This window comes from Pteronotus mesoamericanus, unplaced genomic scaffold (genome assembly GCF_021234165.1).
Source record: "Pteronotus mesoamericanus isolate MK-2021 breed Mesoamerican mustached bat unplaced genomic scaffold, CSHL_Meso_final contig_27, whole genome shotgun sequence".
Lineage (NCBI taxonomy): Eukaryota > Metazoa > Chordata > Mammalia > Chiroptera > Mormoopidae > Pteronotus > Pteronotus mesoamericanus.
The window spans coordinates 16,702,413-16,712,281 of record NW_026555115.1 but is presented as its reverse complement, the minus strand read 5'-3'; the positions used below and the strand labels follow the sequence as shown (position 1 = coordinate 16,712,281).

The following is a 9,869-nucleotide window of genomic DNA, read 5'->3' as shown; positions in this document are numbered from 1 at the left end:
TGTGAGTGGGATACATACAGCGTGGGGCAAAAGTAGATTTACAGTTGTGACTATGTGAAACAGTTTATTCTTGTATTATTTATTAATTATTGTATTATTTTCCATATGAACAACTGTAAACCTACTTTTTCCCCACCCTGTATTTATTAATGTTGAATAAGTGTCATTGGTCTTTTGGCAAAGGTGGTTAGCAGTAACCTTATTTTCTCTTTGACTACTAATCATTAATCATTTTTCTTCCAGCAAGCAAGAGGAGACTCCCAAGGTATAGTGGTTGAAAGCCTGAGAATTAGAGAGCTGGTTCCAGAACTCTGTACCTCATTTGTAAAATAAGAATAATACTTCTATTATTATATTAGAGTGCATTTTAATAATAGCACCTAACTCAGGGCTGTTATGAAGACTGGACGAGATAATACCTGTCTAGGAGGCACCTAGCAGAGTGCAAGCCCTAGGTGAGCGCTCACTAACGTTAGGTTGTTATTATGATAAAATAACTTCTTGGCAAACTGGAAGACTGAGCACCTGGTTGGCATGGGACTAGGCGTCTGGGACAGAGATGTGAACATGCCCGGGAGGCATCAGAGAACCCAGGTGGAGACCCGTGAGTCTGCAGGCCGGGAGGAGGCTGAGAATGGAGTGCGGGGCCACAGAAGCCTTGGAAGGAGACAGGTGGGTGGGGAGGAGGCTCCCGGATTCCAGGATCGAGCACCAATCACCGCACATTATATCTTCTTTTCGAAAGCACCCTGCTATTCCATCTGGCCTTCTTTCCTCGGCTGCCGGAGGTGACTACTGGGGAGGAGAACCCGGCCCTTGGCGGCGCGGGACCCACGGTAGTCACATTTGTCCCGCTTGTGGAAGCCCAGCGCACATGCGCGCTGCTCTCTCCCCGCCGGCTGAGAGGTCCTTTAAAAGGCAGTGTCTGTCCGGCACGGCGGGCGGGGGGCGCTGATCGCAGCCGCAGGCCCAGCCCCTTCTCTCTTCCCCCCTCCCCACCCGAGTCCGTCCCTCCCTCTCTCGGTCCCCGCCTTGCTCGCTCTCTCGCTGGCTCCTCTGGCGCACGCTCCGCCTCCGCCGGTCGGCTAGGCTATCCAGTGCGCGGCGTGGAGCCGGACCGGAGCCCGCAGCCTGCGGCCGGGGCTTAGCGCGGGGCCCGACACCGGGCTAGGCCCGAGGCGCAATGGCAGAGATGGGCAGTAAGGGGGTGACGGCGGGGAAGATCGCCAGTAATGTGCAGAAGAAGCTCACCCGCGCGCAGGAGAAGGTGAGCTAGCCGAGAGTCGTCTACTGCGCCGTTCCGACCACCTGCCTCTCTTCTGCCCGAGGGGCTGCTCCTCACCGGGGTTCGAGCGCTGTCACCTCGGGAAGACCCCGCTGCCGCAGGCCTTGCGGGGGTCCACGGGCTGAGCTTCCCGGAGCTCTGGTTGTCTTCTCCGGTCCGCGTCATCTGTCTTCCCCACCCCCTCGGCGGGCTGGAGAGAGCCCAGCTGTCTCCCCTTCCACCCTCCCTCCCGGACCGTTTGTAGTTTTGCCTCACGTCTGGGGAGAAGTGGCTGCCCACGCTGACCTCCGGTGCGTTGAGGTCCAGGCTAACTTCACCCTGGAGGCCGAGGGCCGGGAGAATTGGGACGAGGTGGCGCCCCTGGCAGTCCAGGCCCCCACGGGTCCTGAGGGCCGCCAGCTCAAGGGGAGGTCCCTCTGCCTTGGTCTTTTGGGTAGCAGTGCTGCGGCAATCCCGAGGCTGCCCCTCGGCCGCCTTGCGGCCCCGGGGCCCGTAGCTTGCGGCTGGTCCCTGGGCGCCGCCAGTGCCCGCTGTGCCCTCCTCCCGCCCGCCTCTCCCCCGCTGGCTGCCGGAGGATTGGGTTTCCTTTTTCGAGGGTGCCTGTGGCTTGGAAGCTCTGGGGAATGAAAGGCTTCGCACCCCTTGGGGGCTTCGCGTTTCCGGCGGCGAGGAGGGGTGGCGGCCCCGGCTTTTGGGGCCCACTGCCGGGACTCGGAGGAGGGCGGTGGGCCGTAGGGTCGAGGAGGGCACCGCGGGAAAGCTGAGCCCTAGAGCTGAGAGCAACTGGCCACAGGCCGGGCCTGGAGCCTGGCTCTCTGGCGGCGCCCTGACTGTTCAGGAAATGCAGGACTAGGGGCTGGGGTCCTGCGCGCTCGGCCTTCTGCCCCAAGCCACCTCTGCTTTATTACATTGTGTAATGCCAGCTGCTGACGCCACTTCCCTTGCCCACTCGGACTCTGAAATCTGAGATTGCAGGGTATATTCTTCTGCCGGGGTGGCCCCTGTCCTCCCCACCTTAGGTTCTGCCTCGCGCCCGCGACATGTGCAGCCAAGTGGGAAACCGGGGACTGCTGGCTTTCCCTTGCAAGGCTTGCGGCTATTTATAAACAATGATTTTTGCACTGCTAGAACCTGAGGGCTCCCTTAGGATGAAGCCACGTGATGGAGGGAGTGCACGGGCTAGAGCTTCCCCTAGCCTCCCTCAGAGTCCTGCTTCTCATCCTGGTAGTCCTGGGCTGAGGAGATGGATGGCAGTGGATGGAGGAGAGGGCCCTCAGCCAAGCTGCAGATCTGGCCTGCCCCAGCTGCCCTCCCTACCCGCCTTACCCTCCCAGGTTTAGAGGACGGATTAGAGCCCAAAGATTGTTAGTGGATGCTGGGAAGTCTTCAGTCTCCCTGGTTGGAGAGGGCAGATGCTGCTGCCCTTCCCGCCCCACCCCTTCCTGCCCCATTCCCTTTCTGTGACTGGGTAATTCATCTCAGTACCTGGAGGGGCTGCTCTGGGCCTAAACCAGCTTCCTGCTCTTAAGGGACCAGGGAGAAGAATGGAAAGCAGAGAGCTGAAACCAAGTTCCCTGTCTCCACTCCACTGAAGTCCTACTCCTTGGTTCCCCTTTGCTCTTGCTGTGTCCCCTTTACCGTGGTTTCCTTGTCACTGCAGAAACATCTTTCATTAATTCATGGGTAGTAGGCCTGGGCTATGTCCCCTCCATATAAGTGGCAATGTTATCACTGACTCCCCTGAGCTGCCGCCCTTCTCTCTTTAGCCCATTTTGTGGCCACAGGCAGTTGGCTGACAGCGGGTCAGCTATGGATGCTGATCTTGCACAATGGCTGGCCCTACCTGAGCCGGGACTGGAGCAGCTTAATGCCATGGGTGGGCAATGGTTAGCATACCATCCCCCATCAGAAGCCAGAGTAGCACAACAGGCTTCCTGACAGAGTCTCAGAAAGTAGCCTTTCTTCTGTCCTCTCCTTGTTGGCCTAGCTGGGTACCCCTTTCCAGGAAATCCTGATGTGTTAACACCCCGGGACCTCTCCGCTCTCCCTCCTGCAGCTCAGAGTCTGTCACAGCCTGAGTGCCATGATCTGGCTGCCTCCCAGCACCTTCTGGTGGTGACAGAACCACCTCAAACTCAGATTGTCAGTGGTCTCATAGGCACCGCTGCCCTTGTCTCACTTGTCAAATCAGTGAGTAACATGGAGGTTCCTGTTGTCCAGTTGCCACAGGCGGACCAGGGCAGGGACAAGCAGTAGCTCAGTCCACCAGGACTCAGAGGGTGACAGTATGGTCAAGGAAAGCTTGCTCTGTGGTGCCTTTGGAGCCAGCTCTCCGGTCCCTCAGCTCAGTGTGTCTCTCCATAGGTCCTGGCTTGGCAACCCATTGATCAGCCTGCATCTACCACTGCTCTGGGTGCTTCCTAAGGGGCAGGGTGGGTGCTGAGTGACTGTTGATGAACAAACAAGGATGTTTGGAGGCTTGGCTTGGGAGCCCTTAAACTGGCCTGTGGGTGAGCTGGTTTGTGCTGTGTGCTCCTTTGCCTTCCCTTATTAAGCAAATCCTGACTGCGCATGTGTCCTGTGCCTGAGCTGGGCCCAGGCTGAGCCCAGGAGCAGTGGGGAGCAAGGTTTTTGTGGCTCTGTTCTGCCTGGATCTATGGTTGTAAGGTCCTGTGGCCTCTGGGCCTGGTGTGAGGAGAACATGAGAATATATGGGAAGAGTCACCAGGGTCTGCCAGCTTGGCATCATTGCTGCTCACCTTCCAGCTCCCAGGTGCCCCCAGAGTGTCTGGGGTGCAGAGTGCATGCCTGGAGCTCAGGCTCAGGGTGCCATGAGGTCATCTTCCCATTGTGTTTTGCTTCTTGGATCCTCTATAAATGACATGGTCCATTTTTGGGCCTCAGTAGGGTGGCTAGGCAGAGCTAATTTAGGGTGGAGCTGGGTCAGATGACAGAGGATTAGAGATTGTCTGGCTTGGCCCCTTGGAGGAGGGGAGGGGTTGGGGAGAAGGGACAGCTGGGGCGGGGGTGGAATCTGGCCTGCTCTCCGCTGAGGTCCACTGCCCAGAAGTCCTCATAGACTGTCCATGAGGGAGGCTGTCCTTGAGCTGGGGGTCTGGGCTGATGGTAAGGGAGAAGGCCCTGTGGGGGTGAGTGGGTGAGCGTGTGCATTTTGTCTGGTGGGGAGGCCCCCTGAGAGGGAGAGGGCCCAGGGCTGTCACTGGACAGAAAGCCCCGGAATGTGGGAGCAAATGCTTACTGGAGGGAAGGTGCAGTGGCAGTTATTTATAGAACCCTGACACATGACTAGGATGGTGCCATGCTCATCTGGTGATCAAAGGCTTCTCCTGCAGCATCCATTTTCGCCCTTCAGTAGGAGTCAGGACTTTACAACCAATCCTTATCCTCACAGCAGCCTCAAGAGTAGCCTCCTTATACCAGAGAGCAGGCCCTGGGAGGAGCAAGCCCACCCAGGTCTCCTCCTCCCACCTCCCCCTTTCCTATGCCCTAGTCCAGAATTACTCCTCTCCACCCACATTCTCCATTCCTCTTCCCTTGTGGTGTCCATCTCTCTGTCCTTGAGCGCCTGAAGAATCTTCCTGCTCTCTTTCTCATCAGTGCCCGCCCAGACCCCCTTTTACTTGCTTTCTCTCTCTTTATATCCCTGGTCTGTGTATCTTTCCTCTGAGCTTGTACCACTTCTGCACCTCTTCAGTCTCAGATGAGCTTCTCCCTGAGCTCGAGTTATTGATGTACAGTGGTTCCATCTTGCCCATGGAAAGAGGTGTCTGAACTGGGCATGATGTCTGGGTAGGGACTTTATGGGGGCTTGATGGACATTTGGCTAAGGAACGTGGGTGTGGGGAAATTGGAAGCCTGGCCTCCAGCCTTCCCTGAGGTCCAGTGGGCCCTGGGTAGGTGAGTCTCCACTTAGTAGAGTCTGCTTGTTCATGGCAGGGCTTAAAGTGAAGCTAAGGTTGTTTTGCTCAGGGACCTGCTGAATAGGTGAGCATATTGAGCTGCATGAGGTGTGGAAAAGGTGTTCCAGGGGGTACAGTATGGACCAAGGTGTAAAGTGAGTGTGAGCATTGCAAAGCTGCCTGTACATCTGAAGAGAAGGGGTATGGTGTGTTGGGAGTGGGCAGTGGGCAGTAGATTTGGGCCATTTTGCTTAAGCCTTGAATCTAAGGGTATCTGTGTACCCTATGGGTTCTCAGAAAAGCTGAGGCTTGAACTCTTGTGCATTCTAACACCACCAAAGCTCCTTCTCACCTTTACCCACAGGCACCTGGCCAGGCCATGAAGCAACTCTGCCATCTCAGCCCAGCTCATCTGTACAAACTGTGTGGTTTAGACAATGTGAGGAGAATGCTCTGCTCTTCCCTCCTCACATGGCTCTTTTTTCATGAGGTTCTGGAATTCCTGGGTCCTGCCCTTTGTGTTGGTCCTCTGTCTTACAAAAGGCAAAGAGGAAATGTGTGTGTAGGCCTGGCAGGCAGGCTATCCTGGGCTCCCTGCTAGTCAGGACCTTGGGCAAGTGGCAGGACCTTCCTCAGCCCAGCTTCCTTATGTATAAGGTGGGAGTAATAATGGTTTCTCTTTGCATGTTTTGGAATAAAACCTTGGACAAGTGCTCACTAAATACCAGCTTTGGGGCAGAGCAGTGCGATTGAACATACAGTGCAACCTGTTACAGGCCTTGATAGACAGCTAATCCCTGCTGAGCCCTTGTCTGATCAGGGATTGTGATGTTGCCCTAGTCCCAGGTGGTATGTGTACGTGATGTAGAGGGGCGGCTTGCAGTGGGGAGTGAATCAGACAGCTCCAGATGATCTTGACTTGCCTGCACATAAGTGTGGGTCTGGGTCAATTTTCCCTCTCTGGGTTCCACTTTGGCTCTTGGCAAAGGGATGAGGATGCTCATTTATTCATTTATTCATGAAACACATGTTGGGCACCCGTAGGTGGTGGACACTGTTCTAGGGACAGGGGTATAGGCCAAACAAAACCAAGCCCCACATTCAGGGAGCTGACATGCTAGCTGGAGAGACAGTAAAGAAACATGCATCTGTGGTGGCAGGTAATTATTATTAGGGCAGTGAAGCAGGGGATGGTGGCCTTTAGCTTTTCCTCAGTGGAATGTGCTGGATAGGCTAAACTTTTCCTGAGCATCCCTAGTGCAGGTGCTGAGGACTCAGGTATGTGTATGTGAATGTCGCTCCTCACAGAGCACAGGAGATTGAGTAGGGAGAGGCTGAGTGGAAGCTTCTGGTCTCCAGGTTACAGGGCACCTGGGGGCGTAAGGCTTCCTGTTGGATATCACCCTGGTATATTGTGTTTTCTCTAAAACTGCCTTTTGGCAAGTCTTCTTTTGGGATTAGAGCTGTAAAGAAAAGGACACCAATGTTAAAAACACCCATCAGAGGGCAGGTGTGGGCAGCCTCAGAGGGCAAGGACTCCCGCCGAGGATGTAGGATGGGGAAGTGAGAGGGCTGCTAAAAGAGGAGGGGAAAGGCAGCAAAGATGGCCTAGCATGCGAGGGCCACTTGTAAAATTTTCACATCAAGCATCATTACAGTATGGGGAAAACCACTCGGGCTCTGGCGCTTTGGATTTGGATCCCTCCCCACCAATTACGAGGAAAGTCATGTTGACCTCTCTGAGTCTCAGTCTCCTTATCTGAAATAGGTAGTGTGTGCTACAGACTAAATGCTGGGCAGATTAAATTGACATGAGCAAAGGGCAGGGCCCCTGGTTCCCTAAAGGAGCTGTTCTTGTCTGTGGAAGGGACACGCCTCATGGGAGCTAGCTGGTTCCTGGTGCCTCCCCAAAGAGATGCCACTTCCCAAAGAGACTACATGGTTCTCTGGACTGGGCAGGGAAGCTGGCTCCATGCCAAGGCTGGGGACTTGAGAAGGGCAGGTTCTTCCTGCCCCATGGGAACCCTTTGTTAAATATTAACTTAACAGTGATAGCCCTGGTTTATTATGTAGCTGCTGAGTGCCAGGTGCTTGGTAAAAATTCTCATCTCTACTGAAGCCTGGTGAGGTCATTATGATTCCTATTCAGCAGATGAAGAAACTGAGGCTCAGAGCAATGGTGTGACTTGGGCTATCATGGTCAGCTGTCTGGGTTGTCTGGGGGACTTGCAAAAAAGATGAGTGAGGCCCTTCTGACCAGGAAAGCTATCTCTTATTGGGGGCATTTGACAGATTTTGGTCCCTAAGATCTCTTCCTTTCCTATTAAATGAGATTCGGGGCCCCAGTTTTCCCCTAGATCTCCACTCACTTCACTCATTATAAAAGAACAACCTTTATTCTGAGATTTTATCTGTCTACTTTTGTTTAAATGTTTCTTTGATGAAATGATGGTAATATTAGTTGTTTCTTAATGTTCTTGGGGAGGAAATAGTCCTTCTGCTTATCATACCACACATACATACACACATACAGGGAAGACTTTACTTTTCCAGGTGTGGAGTCTAGAAGTCTGAAACCTACTGCTCTGGGAGCTTGCTTCCCACCCTCTGGACTGGCCCTGTGGATAGGGAGGCAGCTCTTCTGGGTCCAGGCTGCAGGCAGGCCCATGGTATCCTGGGGCAAGGTCCCTAGAATATCTACTCCATGAAGCTGGGTCCTGCCTCCTATTGTCACTGTAGTGTCCCTAGATTGGCACACATGTTCATACCTCTGGCACAGATGCATGGATTCTTCAAGCAGGGGAGAACATAGGCTGATGGCTGGCAGAGGCCTAGGAAGCTCACTGGGTTTTAGGGTGCAGGGGGAGGGAGCTCTGGCTGCAGGATTTCAGCCTACAGAGAGCAGGAGAGCAGCAGTGGGAGCTCAGGTCTTGGAGTCAGATAGAGGGGCACATTCCACCCCACTATAGGTCATTCAGAGGGACTCAGGCCTCACTGCACAGCACCTTCTCCCACAGAATAGCTCAGAGCTGTGGTGGAGCTTGCCTGAGCCAGGCGCTGAGGTGTTTGGGCCAGAAACAGGGTTCCCAGGAATGGACTGGGGCCCTTCCAGGGAGTCCTGCCTGACGTTAGGCCATATGCCTGGACCTTCTGCAGGAGTGCTCTTCCAACCTGAGAAAGTTTTGACACAGGTGCTAGAGATCGCTGACCTGGGGATTTGCTGGATCTAAGACCTTACTGTTTAACGGCCAGTGAGCTGTTGCCTTCACACCCATTTCTGCTCCCTGCTTCCAGGACTTCACCTGGGGTGGGATGAGGACCACAGCATGGGGCAACTGTGGGAGTTGGAGTCTGATGGTGGACACTGGTCTGTGGGCACTGAGAACTGTCCATGCTGCGGTAGGAAGTGGGCATTGGTGCCCCGCCCCGTGCTGTACCCAAGCCTGGGGCAATGGGCTGGGTCTCCACTGCTCTTTCTGCAGTGGAAGGCCCATGGAAAGCCAGTGAGCTGCAGATATCTCTACCTCTGCGGTTCGAAATCACAGAGCAATGAGCAGCAAGCAGAGTATCTGGAGCTGAGGGAGTGAGGGGGTGGGTGCAGCCTGCAGCTACCACAGGACTGGAGGAGGGACTCATCACTGATCTGCTGGGCTGAGGTCCTAGGCCTTCTCGGTCCCTGCGGCCACCATTCTGGAGCTCACAGGGCACCTTTGAGGGGGGACATTCCCGCTGGCTCCTTGTTTTAGATGCCTCAACTTCTTACACTGAATTATCTCCAGTGGCTGTGATGGCCTTGTTCACTGCCAGTGTCATTCTCTCATTTATGGTCCACCCAATGTGGGCCAGGATGCTGAGCATACTGAGAGGAGAAGAACCTGCCCCTGCCCCCAAAGAGCTCCCAGCCCTTACACAGTGCCCAGCTCAGCACTGGAGGGTACCAGGGCAAGGGCACTAGGGCCCTGAAGAATTTCCCATCCACCTTGGGCAGTCAAGAAAAGCTTCTCAGAGGATGTGGCCCCTGAGCTGGGTTTGAAGGGCAAAGGAGGCAGGTTGTGGGGTGGGGAGGGATGTTTCTGGAAGCCTGTTCAAGGTGGCTGGAATGTGTGTGAGGGGGTGGGATAAGCCTGCATCTGAAAAGACAGGTGAGGAAGATCAGGTCCTGAAGGGCCAAGAGGAACCAGCAGGCTTTGCTGCCAGATCCCCATTTTCCTAGCCTGTTCACCTTTTTTCCTCAGGTGTGGCTTGAGCCATTTGTTCATCTCCCAGTCTGGGCTCACTGAGGACCCACTATCTCACTGTCCTGGGCCTCAGAAGCCTTTGGTTTCTGAGGAAGAAGAGGAGGCAGAGTGAGGGGTGAGTCCTGAGTACCCTGAGGGAATGACCTTGGCTTCAGGTTAGAATGCAGCCCTGTCCAGGAAGACACAAGGAGGTCTGCAGAGGGCTGTTGTCCCAGAATTTACCCCTTCAGGGCTGGTTGGCATTTGTGCCCTACCTTGCTGGAAAGGCTGGTGTGTACCCCATTACATGGATACCTGTTCCTCTGTCTGTTGGGGTCCCCAGGGTGACACTGAGGAGCAGGTGACACAGGCTTGGAGAACTTCAGAGCTGGGAGAGGCCATCAGTAGATCAGTTCACTCCTCTCCAAAGCACCCTGTATGCTCTGC

The 9,869-nt window shown here is 54.8% G+C and overlaps 1 protein-coding gene across 13 annotated transcripts in view; it reads left to right on the top strand.

Annotated features, from left to right (window-relative positions):
- The first annotated feature begins 1,018 nt into the window (after window positions 1–1,018).
- BIN1 (bridging integrator 1) overlaps window positions 1,019–9,869 on the top strand; it is a 54,375-nt gene continuing 45,524 nt past the window's right edge. For 4 of the 13 annotated variants that reach the window (XM_054575037.1, XM_054575040.1, XM_054575039.1 and 1 more), the window contains exon 1: window positions 1,023–1,267. In XM_054575037.1, coding sequence (XP_054431012.1) covers window positions 1,184–1,267 — 84 coding nt within the window. In that variant the 5' untranslated portion in view covers window positions 1,023–1,183. Of the gene's footprint in view, window positions 1,268–9,869 lie in introns of all 13 variants that reach the window. The other 9 variants (XM_054575033.1, XM_054575032.1, XM_054575043.1 and 6 more) reach the window with 6 other exon arrangements.